Raw genomic sequence first — 17,093 nt, 5'->3', positions numbered from 1 at the left:
ATGGAATTAAAGCTTATTTAGTCTAGTTTCTCATAGAAAAATGGTGTAAGTAATGGAATTATAAATCATGAGATATAATAAATTTTGTGAGAAAAGGTCAGAATGAATTCGGGTTCCCCTGTTCTGACTTTGGAAAATCATTAAAAATTGGAAAAAAATGATTAGGGGTTAAAATTTATATTTTTAAATTATTAATGAGTCTATTTTCAATAGAAACAAACGGAAACATTATCTAAATTTTTTACTAAGAGATAATTGATTTTTAGCAAAGAAAGGTCGAAGCTATCAGACAGCAGAATAGGGGTAAGTTTGAAGATTTTACTGTACTTATTGACTGAACCAAAAATTCTAAATATTTTATGGTAGAAAGGTATTTGAGTCTAGTTTCAGAAACACCAAGCGGTTTTTAATTTGGAATTCTGTAGCTTGAGATATAAATAATTTAGTGACTATGACTCATGTAGATAACTTTGAATGAACTATAAATAGTAGTGGAATTATAGAGAATGTTACATATGAACATGAAATGTATTAAATTGATGATTAAATTTATTTATATCCAAAAAATTCAAATACGAAGCTAGATCGAGGAAAGGAAAAAGTTCGGGATTAGTAGATTTTTTTATATGAACAAGTATCAAGGTAAGTTCGTGTAACCTGAATTATATTCTTAAATGCTTGAAGTGTATGTTATTGATGTGAATATGATTTAAATGTTGATTGTATGAAAATTTATGAAACATTGATATGTTTGATAAAAAAGGGGAAGAAATCCCGGTTGAATGAAAGAAAAATTCGATGGATCTTTAAAAAGGAATTGACGGTAAAAAAAAAAATCTAACCCGGACGGGTGATCCTATCCTAATATAGCCCTTCCGAATAATATGTGTAAAATAGATTTAGCTTGGACGGGTAATTCGAATTAGGGTCTAAATTTAGCCTGGACTGGTAATTCAGATCCAAGCTCATTAGAGTAAATTGTCGTTGGAGGGGATTTAGCCTAGACTGGTAATCCCAACAATACTCTATAAGTTTATATTATAGGGGATTTAGCTTGGACTGGTAATCCCGCTGTAAGGATGAGGTTCGCGGGAGTGTACTCTCTGAAATGGAAATGTGCACACATGAATATGAATTGACGGACCCAGAATAGTACGCTAAAAGTGTACCTCTGAAAATCCATCAAAATTTCGAGAAAATTCAACGGGATAAATATGAGGAATAATAAAGGTAAAAAAAAACATGGAATTGATGAGCTCATCAATAATTAATCTTTGTATTGAACTCATATGATGCTATTTGATTAATGTTTTGGTTGAGTTTGTGTGTGATAGGTAAATGGTAAATTGAATGGATGTATGAATATTTATTGTATTGTATTGAAAATATTAGGTAAGTATAATTCTTGTTAATGAGCTTACTAACACAACATGCTTACCCTGTTTCTTTTTTCCCTAATTCGTAGTATTAAGAGCTCGGAGGATGGATTCGGTCGGAGAATCATCTCACTATCAACTTCAACATTTTGGTATATCAAGAAACTTTATTTTGGAATCAATGGAGTGTATAAGTTGATAAAGTAAATGTTAATGTGAAATGAATGTAAAGTTAGCCATTGGTATGGCTATCAAATCCTGGTTTTGGTATGTGATGAGGTTATCTTATAGATATGCGTAAATCTATCTTGAAAATATGTTGAATTGGATTGGTTGATTTGGTTTGATATCGATGTATGTTTTGGGCTTTGGAGGCCCATCTAAGGGACGTCATAATATGTTTCAATAAAAGAATAGTATTTAACTCGTAATAATGAAAAAAATAATTCGAAAAACTCTGGTAATGCCTCGTACCCTATTCCAGTGACGCATATAGGTAAGGGGTGTTACATTTGTTGGTATCAGAACTACGATTTAGTCGATTCTCGGACCGACATAGCAAATACGGGATTAGCTATATACGTCATTTAAATTATTATTGATAATGTGATATCTCCTAACCATTTAAATATATTTTTTTAGTAAATACCTACCGACTGAGCTCAATCCGAGGAAGCCGAGAGTTATGCTCCGGCCTTGGAAAGGGAACAAAGAGAAATTGAAGCTACTAGTAGTAGGAGGTCCGAGACAGGGGACCAAAGTGAAGAGGCTAAAATGGCTTTCTTTCAAATGATGAATGAATGGTTTAACCAATATGTGAGAACTAACCTTGTAATGCAGCAAGCTCAAGCTCCTCATTCTCCACCGATTTTCGAGATTCTACAGGGTACAGGTACCGGATCTATCAGAAAAGGAAAAGCTCCGGTTGATAAAATCAGAAAATATGGGGCAGAAGAATTCACAGCTGCAGTTGATGATGATCCCGAACGGGCTGAGTTTTGGTTAGAAAATACTACTTGGGTCCTGAAGGAATTATCATGCACACCAGAAGAATGTCTGAAATATGTCGTCTCACTGCTAAAAGACACAGCTTATCATTGGTGGAACACTAAAGCTTCGGTAGTTCCGAAAGAATAGATTACCTGGGAGTTCTTTCAGAATGAATTTAAAAAGAAATATATCAACCAGAGGTTCCTTGATCAGAAAAGAAAAGAATTTCTTGAGTTGAAACAGGACAATAGATCGGTATCTGAGTATAAAAGAGAATTTATTTGGTTGAGGAAATATGCTCGGGAATGGGTACAATCAGAAGCCGAGATGTGCAAGCGGTTTGAAGAGGGACTGAATGAAGATATCAAGTTACTGATTGGAATACTTGAAATCCTGGAGTTTGCTACACTGGCTGTGCGAGCTTATAAAATAGATGAATTGAGTAAAGAGAAGAAACAAGCTGAAAGGGAAGCTCGAGTTTTCAGCAAAAGACCGATGGGAAAATTTCAGTCATCTTCTGTTACAAAAAAATTAAAGAAGTACTTTGATCAATCTACTTCTATGACGGGATATTTTGGAAAAGAACGAGGCTTCTAACACACTAACCCGAGATCTCTCATTTCGTCTGTGACTAGTATGGGTAGTGTCGACAGTCCTAAGCCGAGATGCCAGTACTGTAATAAAACTCATTTTGGAGAATGCCGACTGAAAAGTAGGGTTTGTTACCGATGCGGTTCATTTGATCATTTCCTCAGAGATTGTCCAGAAAGGGGTGAAAAAGAAGCTGAACAGACATCGAAGCCGAGTAATCCAATTTCGAGGGGTAGACCACCTCGACCATCCGGTAATGTCAGTGGTAGCCGATGAGCTACGAAAGATACTGTAGGCAGGCCTGAGGCACGAGCCCTGGTATGACATATGTCATTCGTGCCAGAGAAGATGCCTCAGCACCCGATGTTATTACTGGTACATTTTCTTTACTTGACACTGATATTACTACATTAATTGATCCCGGTTCTACACATTCATATATATGTATAAAGCTTGCATGTGTTAAAGATTTATCTATTGAACTTATTGAATTTGTGGTTAAAGTCTCGAACCTCTTGGGTCAATCTGTTTTGATGGATAAAATTTGTAAAAATTGTCCACTGATGGTAAGAGGTTATCATTTCCTAGCTGATTTGATGTTACTGCCATTTGACGAATTTGATGTGATATTGGGCATGACTCAATAAGCTTTAATTCCATATTTTGTTCATCCTCTAATTCGATTTCCAAAATTTATGGTGATTTTTCAAAGTTAGCTTACTGCTGCTGTCCAAAACTGTTTTAGTGTAAGATGTTTATTACCATTTTTCCCCTAAGCTTTTAATAAATGATAATCATGCTAGGTTAGCCAGTTCATGCCCAATATCAAATCAAATTCATCAAATGGTAGTAACATCAAATCAGCCAGAAAACAATAACCTCTTACCATTAGTGGACTATTTTTACAAATTTTATCCACCAAAACAGATTGACCCAGGGGATTCGAGACTTTAACCCCAAATCTAATAAGTTCAATAGATAAATCTTTAACACATGCAAGCTTTATACATGTATATGAATGTGTAGAACCGAGATCAATTAATGCAGTAATATCAGTGTCAAGTAAAGAAAATGTACCAGTAATAACTTGAGTGCTGAGGCATCTTCTCTGGCACGAATGGCATATGTCCTAGCAGATGCTCGTGCCTTAGGCCTGCCTGCAGTATCTTTCGTAGCTTCTCGGCTACCACTGATATTATCGAATGGTCGAGGTGGTCTACCCCTCGAAACTGGATTACTCGGCTTTGATGTCTGTTCAGCTTCTTTTTCACCCCTTTCTGGACAATCTCTGAGGAAATGATCAAATGAATCGCATCGGTAACAAACCCTACTTTTCAGCCGGCATTCTCCAAAATGAGCTTTATTACAGTACTGACATCTCGGCTTAGGACTGCTGACACTACCCATATAGTCACAAACGGAATGAGAGATCTCGGGTTAGTACGTTGAAAGTCTCGTTCTTTTCTAAAATAGCCCGTCATAGAAATAGATCGATCAGAGTACTTCTTTAATTTCTTTGTAACAGAAGATGACTGAAATTTTCCCATCGGTCTTTTGCTGAAAACCCGAGCTTCCCTTTCACCTTATTTCTTCGCTTTACTCAATTCCTCTATTTTATAAGCTCGCTCAGCCAGTGTAGCAAACTCCCGGATTTCAAGTATTCCAATCAGTAACTTGATATCTTTATTCAGTCCCTCTTTAATCCGCTTGCACATCTCAGCTTTTGATTATACCCATTCCCGAGCATATTTACTCCACCGAACAAGTTCTCTTTCATACTCAGATATCGATATATTGCCCTATTTCAACTCAAAAAATTATTTTCTTTTTTAATCAAGAAACCTCTGGCTGATATATTTCTTTTTAAATTCGTTCTGAAAGAACTCCCAGGTAATCTCTTCTTTCGGAACTACCGAAGCTTTAGTGTTCCACCAATGATAAGTTGTGTCTTTTAGCAGTGAAATAGCACATTTCAGACATTCTTCTGGTGTGCATGATAATTCTTCCAAAATTCGAGTAGTATTTTCTAAACAAAACTCAGCCCGTTCAGGATCATCATCAACTGCAGCTCTGAATTCTTTTGCCCCATATTTTCTGATTTTATCAACTGGAGCTTTCCCTTTTTTGATAGATTCAGTACCTGTACCCTGTGGAATCTCGAAAACCGGTGGAGAAAGAGGAGCTTGAGTTTGCTGCATTACAGGGTTAGTTCTCACATATTGATTAAACTATTCATTCATCATTTGAAAGAAAGCCAGTTTAGCCTCTTCACTTTGGTCCCCTGTCTCGGACCTTCTACTACTAGTAGCTTCAACTTCTCTTTGTTCCCTTTCTAGGGCCAGAGCATGACGCCCGGCTTCCTCGGATTGAGCTCGGTTAGTAGACATTTACTAAAAAAAACACATTTAAATGGTCAGGAGATATCACACTATCAATAATAATTTAAATGACGTATATAGCTAATCCTATATTTGCTATGTCAGCCCAAGAACCAGCTAAATCGTAGCTATGATACCAACAAATGTAACACCCTCTACCAATATTCGTCGCCGGAATAGGGTATAAGGCATTACCAGAGTTTTTCGAATTAATTTTTTTGTTATTACGAGTTAAATACTATTCTTTTATTGAAACATATTATGACGTCCCTTAGATGGGCCTCCGAAGCCCAAAATATACACTGATATCAAACCAAATCAACCAATCCAATTCAACATATTTTCAAGAAGATTTAGGCATATCCATAAGATAACCTCATTACATACCAAAACCAGGATTTGATAGCCATACCAATGGCTAACTTTACATTCATTTCACATTAACATTTACTTTATCAACTTATACACGTCATTGATTCCAAAATAAAGGTTCTTAACATACCAAAATGTTGAAGCTGGTAGTGTGATGTGTCTCCGACCGAATCCTACCTCCGAGCTCTTAATACTACAAATCAGGGAAAAAGGAAGCAAGGTAAGCAAGTTATGCTTAGTAAGCTCATGTAACAAGAATTATACTTACCTAATATTTTCAATACAATACAATAAATTTTCATACATCCATTCAATTTACCATTTACTTATCACACACAAACTTAACCAAAACATTAATCAAATAGCATCATATGAATTCAATATAAAGATTAATGATTGATGAGCTTATCAATTCCATGTTTTCTATTACCCTTATTATTTCTCGTATTTATCCCGTTAAATTTCTCGAAATTTCAATGGATTTTCAAAGGTACAATTTTAGCATACTATTCTGGGTCCGTCAATTCATATTCATGTGCGCACATTTCCATTTCAGAGAGCACACTCATGAACCTCATCCTTACAAATAGATTACCGATTCAGTCAAATCCTCAACGACAATTTACTCTAATGAGTTTGGATATGAATTACCAGTTCAGGCTAAATTCAGACCCTAATTCAGATTACCCGTCCAGGCTAAATCCATTTTACATTCTTCGGGAATGCTATATCAAGATAGGATCACCCGTCAGGACTAGATCTTTTTTTTACTGTCAATTTCTTTTTTAAAGATCAATCGAATTTTCCTTTCATTCAATCAGGATTTCTTCCCCTTTTTATCAAATATATCAATGTTTCATAAATTTTCATACAATTAACATTTAAATCATATTCACATCAATAACATACATTTCAAGCATTTAAGAATATAATTCAGGTTACACGAACTTACCTTGATACTTGTTCGTATATAAAAATCTACTAATCCCGAACTTTTTCCTTTCCTCGATCTAGCTTCAGATTTGAATTTTCTGGATCTAAATAAATAAGCTTAATCATCAATTTAATACATTTCATGTTCATATGTAACATTCTCTATAATTTCACTATTATTTATAGTTCATTCAAAGTTGTCTACTTGAGTCGTAGTCACTAAATTATTTATATCTCAAGCTACAGAATTCCAAATTAAAAAAAGTTTTGTGTTTCTGAAACTAGACTCAAATACCTTTCCACCATAAAATTTTCAGAATTTTTGGTTTAGCCAATAAGTACAGTAAAATTTTAAAACTTACCCCTGTTCTGCTGTCTGACAGCTTCGACCTTTCTTTGCCAAAATTTAATTATCTCTTAGTACAAAATTTTGATGATGTTTCCATTTGTTTATATTGAAAATAGACTCATTAATAATTTAAACATGTAAATTTTAACCCCTAATTATTTTTCTCCAATTTTTAATGATTTTCCAAAGTCAGAACAGGGGAACCCGAATTCATTCTGACCTTATCTCGCAAAATTTATTATATCTCATGATTTACTATTTCATTACTTACATCGCTTCTTTTATAAAAAACTAGACTCAATAATATTTAATTTCATATTTTATTCATCCTCTAATTCGATTTCTATAATTTATGGTGATTTTTCAAAGTTAGTCTACTGCTACTGTCCAAAACTATTTTAGTATAAGATGTTTATTACCATTTTCCCCTAAGCTTTTAATAAATGGTAATATCGTCCCTGCTTAATTAATCTCTCAATTGAGCTGATTTTTCTCAATTAACACTTTATTCTATCACTTTAAACTACTTTATAACCTTTGGGACTCGGAATTTGAGCACTAGACTTTAATTCCATCTTTTTCACAATTATGTCCTAAAAATAAATTTCTATTGAAATTACCTAATAAAATCATCTCATAAACAAATTAAAGCTTCAATCTCATGCTATTTCATCATAAACTTACAGCACTCAACCATGGTGACTTTCAATTTCATCCATGAAATCAAAAACTAATGAATTTAATAGTAGAACCTAGTTGTAAAAGTATTAAAAAAACAAAAATTAAAAGAAAAAGGTAAGAATTAACTCACTTGGTGCAAAAATTATGAAATACCAGCTTAAAGAACCCCTCCTATGGCGTTTTGGCTGATGAGAATGAAGAGAAATCACAAGAAATCTAGATATTTCTACATTAGTCTTAATTTATTTAGTTAATTATGCAATATTCCAATTTTGCCCTTAAATCATCCATTTTCTTGCTGATTTCATGCCCTTGCCGTCCAGCCCAAATAAATTTTGGGTCTAATTGCCTTTTAAATCCTTTCTCATTAGACACTTAAGCTATTTAATCATCCCAGTCACTTTTACACTTTTTCCAATTTAGTCCTTTTCATTTAATTTACTACCCAAACATTAAAATTTTCTAACAAAATTTTAATACCACATTACTAACATTTCATAAATATTTATAAAAATATTTTTGACTCAGTTTTACGAGATCGAGGTCTCGATACCTTGTTTTTACCCAATTTCTTCAATAATTTCTTTTTCTAACTAACTACTAAATCGATAATTTTTTTTCTATCGATATTTTCATACGATTTTCATATCATATCAATATTCATGCAAAAATATTAAAATAAATTTCTCTTTAATTCGGATTTGTGGTTACGAAACCACTGTTCCGATAATCTTGAATTTAGGCCATTACAGGTATATCAAGAACTTTATTTTGGAATCAATGGCGTGTATAAGTTGATAAAGTAAATGTTAATGTGGGATGAATGTAAAGTTAGCCATTGGTATGGTATGGCTATCAAATCATGCTTTTGGTATGTGACGAGGTTATCTTATGGATATGCGTAAATCTATCTTGAAAATATGTTGAATTGGATTGGTTGATTTGGTTTGATATCGGTGTATGTTTTGGGTTTCGGAGGCCCATCTAAGGGACGTCATAATATGTTTCAATAAAAGAATAATATTTAACTCGTAATAACGGAAAAATTAATTCGGAAAACTCCAGTAATGCCTCATACCCTATTCCGGCAACGAATATAGGTAGGGGGTGTTACACCCAAGCCCATTTTAAATTCGCTCATATTATTTTTTAAAAAATATTTATTTTATTTTTATATTTAATATTTTTTTATTTATTGAAAATTTTTATATAGTCATTTTAAAATTATTTTAACGTTTATGTTAGAGTAGTATTATATATTTAGTATATGTTTAATTTTTTTAATGTGTTTTAAATTACATAATATATAAAAATAACATAATATAAAATATTATAAACTTAAAAATGGATCGAGTCGAGTCGGGTCGGGTCAGGCTTTCCAGGATTTGGCCTTGAATGTTCAAGCTCGACCCATATTTTAAACAGTCTTAATTTTTTTGTTCAAACCCATTTTTGGGGCCTAATATTTTTTTCCAAATCCTTCTAAATTTTAAACGCGCCTTAAAATCTGAACGGGTAGCCCGACCTATGAACAAGTCTAGATAAAACCCAACCAAATTATCTAACAGCCATCAGCAGCGGCACCTTCCCTGTCTTGCTCAATCAATGCTGCCACCACAGCGCAGCGCAACTTGTCTGTCCCTCGCTAGCTTTTTCATAACATCTTCGGCCATATTTGCTTTACGTGGAACGTGCCATTGTATACAATGATATATTATTAGATTATAATAAATTCATATTGTGGGTATAACTTGAAAGTAATTATCAAACAGATTTATAAGGTTGAAATAATGATTTAGCACAATGCTACAAGGGTAAGGTTGAATGATGAAAGGTCATGTAATTTTGGGCTCCAACTCTTTTTCTTTAATTCTTGTAGCTTTTAGATTTTATATATATAATATAAAAAAGTAAAAATCTGTTGACATTAATATATGTAGATAGATATATAAATTTTCATTAGTTTCAGGAAATTTGGAAACAAATAAAATCACGACACATGTCGTCAATAACAGTTAAAATTCTTAGTCATTATCCCAAATTTTGTATCAATGATAAATCCAAGTCTTGAGAAAGATATTATTTTCCCCTTGCATTTGTGATGAAATGATGAAGCAGCAGGCAGCAGCACCACAATTGTCCAATGCAAAAATTTACGTCCAAAAGTTGAAGAAATGGGCCACAAAAATCCAGATAACTAAACTCCCACGTGGGATTCTCCAATCCACATTTTCAGCCCCGAATTCCCACTACCCCACAATTTTATCCACTCCTTCATGGCACATATACCACTGGTTTTTTTCTTCCCTAGCTTAAGCTTTTCCAGAATACATTTCAACATATCAAATGCCCTTCTAAAAACAAACATCGGAGCTACTTGTAAGCAAGTATTTTCCTTCTCTTCAACAATGGGGAACTCAAACTAGTACTCTCAGTTTTAGTTTCTTCTTATCCTTTTCGTTTACGCAAAACTTCAAACAGCTTCTGGTCTTACCTCAATGGCTCTCCCTCAGCTAATCCCTTCTCACTCTTCTTCTTCACTCACTCACCAGCCTTCCATAAACCCTAACGCAGCCAATCCATACCCCATGTTGAAGTCCTTTTTGAAGCCATCTTCTCTCTCTCAATCTCGCAGGTTTCACAGGCTCAGCTCTCTTCGAGCTTCGGCCTCTTCCTTCCCCGATAATCACCAAACCGATCCTTCTAAACCAGACGACGTCGTAGAGCTCCCTATATTTCCTCTCCCCTTGGTTCTCTTCCCCGGCGCTATCCTCCCTCTCCAGATTTTCGAGTTCCGTTACCGCATTATGATGCACACGCTCCTCCACACCGACCTCCGCTTTGGCGTCATTTACTCCGACTCCGTCACCGGCACCACCGACGTCGGCTGCGTCGGTGAGATCGTCAAACATGAGCGTCTCGTCGACGACCGCTTCTTCCTCATATGTAAAGGCCAGGAACGGTTCCGTATCACCAACGTCGTCCGTACGAAGCCTTATCTTGTCGCAGAAGTCAATTGGCTCGAAGACCGACCCTCCGGGGACGAAGATTTGGAAGGATTGGCCAGCGAAGTGGAGACTTACATGAAAGACGTGATTCGGTTATCGAATCGTCTTAACGGGAAGCCGGAAAAGGAAACGCTGGATTTGAGGAGGAATCTGTTTCCGACCCCGTTTTCCTTCTTCGTGGGGAGCACATTCGAAGGGGCGCCGAGAGAGCAACAGGCTTTACTGGAGTTGGAAGACACTGCCACCAGGTTAAAAAGAGAGAAGGAAACTTTAAGGAACACCCTTAATTACTTGTCGGCCGCCTCGGCCGTGAAAGACGTGTTTCCCTCTTCGTGATGAGGACTTTAATCAAGCGAAAAATTTCAGTGAATATATAGATATTTTGATGCGTAATTCGTTATACACGAACTGTAAATTACGGATATGGAATCTCTGCTTGTTTTTTCAATTAGCTATTGCTCCTTGTTAGCCACTTGAATGAATTATTGATGTTAACATGGTTGAAGCATGCAGTTAGACTTTATCGCTGCAATTTCAGTCTTATTTCAATGAAACGTATAAACCAACACCAATTGAACCGTGCAGTTGCAGCAACATCAACTAGTTAAGCAAGGTAGCCGGCATTGCCAGACCAATTATCTTCAATGTATTGTTTCCTTTTAAAATAAAAATAAAAAGCTCCCCTTCTTTTTCACGTAAAATTGCGCCTTTACATCCATAAAATAAACAGACTATTATATCTACCGTCGGCGCCTACATCCATCGGTTAAAAGTGGATATTCTACTTAGAAATTTCCAGCGTTATGAAAAGGAAAATCCAATGAAAAATGTGTTACTAATACAACTCCGAATATATTCTATAGAATCCAATTGTCAACAAAGGATCACCAACTGCTGATCTTCCTAAAAGCGAGATTCGTATTAGATGATTCCATTATTGTGGCATTTCCAACACGCTGCAAGCATAAAAATGCCGGTTAGTATGGAATAATCAAACACGCACACACACACACACACAAAAAAAAACACCCCTCTGCAACCATAAAAGAGCCCTTCAAGTATCACTTTGACATTACAAATCAAATGACTTTTTTTCAAACCATGCTTCAATTACTTGAGATAGAAATGAAAAACTTGTTACTAACCTTGAGACATTGATTGTTCTTTGTATCACAGATTGGATAATTATGAGGGCAGCAATGACGATTGTCTTTGCAACACACGGCTGAATCCAACCCGCAACACTTCCACAAAAAGCATATTCCGAATATGCGATGCGTACAACAACAGGTTTCCCCAGCCGAACAGTAAGTGAAGAAATCACACTTAGTTGGCCCCGGAGGAGGTGAAGGAGGTGGATTTGGGCTAGTCTTTATCGGATAGGAAGCCAACATGTTAATGCCACAAATCCCTTCAGATTTGCCAGTGTTACGTATCATATGAATATAGCCATTCATTCCCCACCTCGTACCCCATGAGTTCTTCACAATCCAATAATCCACTCCATTTTCTGAACCATAACCTACTATCAGCACCGCATGATCCAAGGAAGTTGAGCATGGACCAGTGAATATCCCCTGTCACATAAATAATCACTAATCATAACTATAACAGATCAACAAAAGTATATTTTGAAAACTATCAGAAGTTAAAAACTTAAAACCAACCTTGCAGTACAATTGAAATGCTCTCTCGCTCCCACATATACCTACACTCACAGGTTGAGTTGCCACCGCTTGCAACAGTTTCTTCTCATTAGTCATAGGCACATCAGTGTAATCATCAATTGTTACCACATGTCGTTTCAGCTGTAACAAATTACCACATATATCAAAACTGAGGTTATTGAACAAACACGAAACTTTTTGACAAGAGTAAAAGATTTAAGGAATTGAAAAACCATTACTTTTTCTTTGTTGCAAGTATGTTCCCGACCTTGATAAGGATAGTCTTCTTCAGTGTCTATTCCGTGGTTATTGATGACAAACTGAAATGCATAATCCATCAACCCACCCTCACAGCCAGTATTGTAAGTTTTGTCACAATCAACCAATTCTTGTTCAGAGAGGCTGATAAGAGATCCAGTGACAATTTTATTTACACCTTCTATAGCTCCGGTTGCCGAGAATGACCAACAAGCACCTAAACAAGAACAATAATAAGATTTGTTTCCATCTAAATTACATTAAAAACAAGTTTAAGCCACAACTTGTGACTTAAAAGATTGCTCTGTAACATTGCCATGTATGACTTATGATGTTGGAATAAACCTATTCATAATCATAATACATATTTGAACCAAACTCTAAGAACCATAAAACAGAAGAGTGAAAACAGGAAACAAAAGGAAGAGAAATCAAATGAGTGGTTTCTTTTCAATTGCACATAACATAATCAATTCAAATTAAGCAGGAAGAGTAAATGAGATATATTTACATAAACTTGAGAGAATTTTTCGCATTACAATGGATGTATTAAAATTAATCCAATAAAATCTAAGTATTTAAAAGGGAAACTGCAAAAGTCTAGAAAGAACTAAGAATCATTCAAAACCAGAGGGATCATCGCTTATCTAAGTTCCCAAATAATCATACAGCAGTCTATTAAGACAAATGGAATGTTCAATTTTCTGGTAATTATAAAATAGGCCAAATAAGCTATGTGATCTAGATGAAGCTTAAATCAGTGCTTGTTAATCACCCAAAAAAGGAAAATAAAAAATTGAGCATACCACAACTCCCTTGATCTTTGACCTGAGTCACGGCGCCTTTCTCCCTCCAATCCAATGAAGCCGGGATGTCCCGAACAAGGCGCGGCTCTCGAAGGTTGGAGCACCTAAACTGAATGGCAGCACCGGAGAGACCCAAGCGGGAGGCCTTGAACTCGTGGTGAGTGAGATCAGCAAAGGCATTGAGAGCCAAAGAATAAGAAGAATTGGTCATAGCATTGTGTTGAGTAACAAAGGCATAGTTGTCTTCAAAGACTTTAAGCCTGTAAGATTTTTCTTCCTCGGATGAGTAACTTTTTCCATGTTGATGGCACCAAGTTTCAAATATCTTGGAGATATGGGAGGGAGAAGCAGCAGCAGAAGAAAGGTCAAAGAAAAGAAGGAAAGATAGCAGAAAGGAAGCCAAAAGAGGTTCCATTATTTTTTGTTTGAGAAAAAGAAGGGGGGTGATCTGGGTCTTTTAAATGGTCTATATCCTTTTAGCTGACTGAAGTTGCCTAGAAATATGGGCAACCAAAGAGAAATTGAAAACATGGGTAAGTAAATTGTCCGAAACGACCACACCCTCCTTTATCATCTTCGCCTTGTCGGAAAAAAAAAAAAAGTAAAATCGGATGACTAGGTTAAAAATGAATTCCCAAAGCTTCGGGCTTGTGTTTTGTCGGTTTCTTCTTGGTTCTTTCCTTTAATTTCAACTACGTCGTGTATTTATTGGTCCAAATTGAAACAAGTGACGGGCTATAGAGTAAGCCGCGTAAGACCAATCTTTGCCTGAAATCTGAATCAAGTATTAAGCTCCTTAAAGCCCGTTCCTAAGTTTTGATGGTACCAAATTGAAAAATGATATATTAAAAATTAACAGCAAATTCTCATTTTGCTTTTGAGAAAAATAAGGACTTACACTTTGAACTTTTTTTGAATGTAGCCTTCATTTTGGGTGCATCTGGATGTTCATGCCCTTATTGAAGTGTGCATCTTCTCGTGAAGCAGCGTTTAAATCATTTATATTTAGTAGTAATGTTTTCTTAGTCCTTAGCATAACTAATATATTTTTCGGGGATGATTGGGTTGGGTGTTATAAAATTCCTAATCATTCTTCGATTTAGCCCAGTTGCTTGTTTGCTAAAACTCATGGCCGTGCAAACCAATAAGCTTTGAACAAAAGCTGAAAAATAAGAACAAATTTATGTTGAGAGTGGGATTTGAACCCACGCCCTTTCGGACCAGAACCTTAATCTGGCGCCTTGGACCAACTCGGCCATCTCAACATATTGAACAATTGCTTCCATTCTTATCTAATATAATTACTAATTTTGTTCTTTGGCTTCAAATGGAAGTCCGCCCGCGAAGTTGGTCTTGGTGGGCTGCTTTTGCATGTAATAACTCTATGAAAAAATGGATAGAAAGTGCAATTCTTTATTAATCGCGTCAAGGAAGATGCTAGACTTCTTAGTTCTTACCATATGTGACTGGAATGCTCCACTTTTAGCTTGCTTTACTTGGAAAGATTTGTATTGATAGCAACGCTGGCTTTTGCATTTTTCTTATTTCCCATATTTTGAAAAATACTTTCCTTTTTTCTGAAAAAGAAAATTGGTTTTTGAAAGCGTAAATTATTATCTAATAAAATATTTACTTAAATTTATAAAAAAAATTTAATATTGAATATATATTCTAAATAGTACAATAGAGTTTTAGATAAGTTAAACCAATTTAGAAGTATTTTCATAATAAGAGTGAAACGTAAATTGAGTTTGAACGACGACTAAAAAAGTGAAAGAGAGATAGTATACCGGGAATTTCTGACAAAAGAGTAACAAGACACGAGAAAGGAGCAGGGCTTTCTAGTCTAGATACAAGATGAAATAGGATGAAGACAACCGAGTTGTAACCCTGAGTTCATATTCATATTCCGACTCGGGAATGATTCAGTGTACGAAGGGATCTTTGTGGGAAAAAGTTATGGTAGCATGGGCCCCACTCGATTGATGCATGAATGCATTGCAAAGCCATTGTTGAACCTGGTTTCACAGTTCACACTGACTGCCAAAGCCCCCACCACTTCAATGTACCTGGGAGCCCCCACGTATCAAATCCCCCTTTCTAGTTTGTCATTTGTCATGTGTTCCTCTTCGGAACCCTCCCCCATGTTCTTATCTTCAACCGATCACCCAAACACGCCGTGATCTCCATTTCCCTACATTGACCATTATCCATCCCCCTTTTTTTGTTTTTTTTATTCTCCTTCCTCTTTGCCACCTGAGCTTGTGTACAGACAAGAGTCTAGGCCAAGTGTGTCTAGGAGAAATGACAGTGAGCTTTGCTGTCGACACGAGCAAACAGGGTCTCCATGCCAAGTTTCATCCCAAATCCATCTTAAGACACGTTTCGGTCAAGCTTAATTACACCCGTTGGAGCTCTTATCTCCCTTTACTGTCATATAAATACCATCATTCACCCTCCCTTTCAGACAATGTGCTTATCAAATCACTTTCCTCATTTTTATTTTGCTTCCCCTTTGGTTCTCTCTTGGAATAATGTCAACATCAGTGATGGGTGGGTTTGGAGAGCGAAAACAAATAAGGAGGCCTGCTCAAGCTAGCTCGAGAAAAGGGTGCATGAGAGGCAAGGGAGGTCCAGAGAATGCTCTCTGCACTTACAAAGGTGTCAGGCAGAGAACTTGGGGCAAATGGGTGGCTGAAATTCGTGAACCCAACCGTGGTGCTCGTCTTTGGCTTGGAACTTTTGACACCTCTCATGAAGCTGCAATGGCTTATGATGCTGCCGCTCGCAAACTCTACGGCTCTGAAGCCAAGCTCAACTTACCAGAGTTATGTGTCGGCCCTCGGTATCCACCACCTTCAACCAATACTCAGGCTGCTGCAATGGGGAACCAACCTCAAAACCTGAATAATTCAGGTACGTGTTCATCAAATAGCCCAACTATTATCAGGACCAATGATGTACAACCTGTGTACAACAATGACTCGGTCATATCTTTCGATTCTTTCCCCAACGAGAACATTGATTCTCAAGGGAACCCGGCGGAGAACAATGCAAAATTTGGACAAAATGAAGATGGAATTGATGGGTTTTGGGAAAATATGTGTGTGAACTTGCCCGTCTTAGATGAATCGATTTGGGCTGAAGCTGCTATCTCATTAGATTTTCCAGTGATGGATGATCCTGGCAGTTTCGCAAGCAGCCTTGTGGATGTAACTGGCTGGGACGCCTTGCAAACCCCCTGGTGCATGTAAACCAAAGCTAGATGTTACCTTACGTGGAAATCTGAAACTATACATACTTAGGGATAGGGTGCATATATAAGTGTGTATATAGATATTATAAATGTTGTGTCCTTACCGTCTACACTCTACAGTCTATACTCATACAGTAATAGCCATGAATACATCATGGGTTTTTCTGGGTTTGTCCTGGCTTAAGGGGTTTGTTTTGTTTTGTTTTTTTTTTTTTTTTTTTTACGTTTTTGTTTCTGTAAGTGTATATATATATATATATATAAGTCACGTGCTGTTCTAGCCGGCTTCTGTGTCGAAGCGTATAACGTTTGTATAAAATCAACATGTGCAATATATGTCTTGTCATAGAATAATTTCTAAGACTACTTAGTGGAAACTATATAGAAAAAAAATGTCACATTATTATTGTCCACCATTAGTAGTAAGT

The 17,093-nt window shown here is 36.1% G+C and overlaps 3 protein-coding genes, 1 long non-coding RNA gene and 1 other non-coding gene across 5 annotated transcripts; 2 read left to right on the top strand and 3 right to left on the bottom strand.

Moving 5' to 3' along the window:
- Positions 1-1,197: 1,197 nt before the first annotated feature.
- LOC128041301 (uncharacterized) lies at positions 1,198-7,870 on the bottom strand. Its single transcript, XR_008196076.1, has 3 exons — positions 7,801-7,870; positions 6,660-6,744; positions 1,198-5,900 (listed from the first exon to the last, which is right to left on the bottom strand). It is a non-coding gene; the product is annotated as an uncharacterized LOC128041301 (long non-coding RNA).
- A 2,098-nt stretch (positions 7,871-9,968) lies between these two features.
- On the top strand, positions 9,969-11,126 carry LOC105769001 (uncharacterized). Its single transcript, XM_012589334.2, has one exon. The coding sequence runs from the start codon at positions 10,169-10,171 to the stop codon at positions 11,012-11,014; it is 846 nt and encodes a 281-aa protein (XP_012444788.1). The 5' UTR covers positions 9,969-10,168; the 3' UTR covers positions 11,015-11,126.
- Positions 11,127-11,282: 156 nt separating this feature from the next.
- Positions 11,283-13,990, bottom strand: LOC105768999 (zingipain-2). Its single transcript, XM_012589332.2, has 5 exons — positions 13,410-13,990; positions 12,585-12,820; positions 12,346-12,486; positions 11,824-12,255; positions 11,283-11,634 (listed from the first exon to the last, which is right to left on the bottom strand). The coding sequence occupies exons 1-5, from the start codon at positions 13,822-13,824 to the stop codon at positions 11,563-11,565; spliced, it is 1,296 nt and encodes a 431-aa protein (XP_012444786.1). The 5' UTR covers positions 13,825-13,990; the 3' UTR covers positions 11,283-11,562.
- Positions 13,991-14,593: 603 nt separating this feature from the next.
- On the bottom strand, positions 14,594-14,674 carry TRNAL-AAG (transfer RNA leucine (anticodon AAG)). The gene has a single exon. It is a non-coding gene; the product is annotated as a tRNA-Leu (tRNA).
- Positions 14,675-15,757: 1,083 nt separating this feature from the next.
- On the top strand, positions 15,758-17,026 carry LOC105769002 (dehydration-responsive element-binding protein 2D). The gene has a single exon (XM_012589335.2). It carries the CDS (start codon positions 15,944-15,946, stop codon positions 16,661-16,663), a length of 720 nt encoding a protein of 239 aa, XP_012444789.1. The 5' UTR covers positions 15,758-15,943; the 3' UTR covers positions 16,664-17,026.
- The last annotated feature ends 67 nt before the right edge of the window (positions 17,027-17,093 follow it).

Source organism: Gossypium raimondii, chromosome 5 (genome assembly GCF_025698545.1).
Source record: "Gossypium raimondii isolate GPD5lz chromosome 5, ASM2569854v1, whole genome shotgun sequence".
NCBI lineage: Eukaryota > Viridiplantae > Streptophyta > Magnoliopsida > Malvales > Malvaceae > Gossypium > Gossypium raimondii.
Note: the sequence above shows the minus strand (reverse complement) of the source record. Positions and strands in the feature narration are given on the sequence as shown.

Excerpts from the sequence above, each read along its gene's own strand:
- LOC105768999 (XM_012589332.2), bottom strand. The coding sequence starts at position 13,824 with ATGGAACCTCTTTTGGCTTCCTTTCTGCTATCTTTCCTTCTTTTCTTT. Across the intron at positions 12,821-13,409 it reads CAAAGATCAAGGGAGTTGTG|GTGCTTGTTGGTCATTCTCG; the intron begins GTATGCTCAATT and ends GTTCTTGTTTAG. Across the intron at positions 12,256-12,345 it reads CATTTCAATTGTACTGCAAG|GGGATATTCACTGGTCCATG; the intron begins GTTGGTTTTAAG and ends TTTATGTGACAG.
- LOC105769002 (XM_012589335.2), top strand. The coding sequence starts at position 15,944 with ATGTCAACATCAGTGATGGGTGGGTTTGGAGAGCGAAAACAAATAAGG.
- LOC105769001 (XM_012589334.2), top strand. The coding sequence starts at position 10,169 with ATGGCTCTCCCTCAGCTAATCCCTTCTCACTCTTCTTCTTCACTCACT.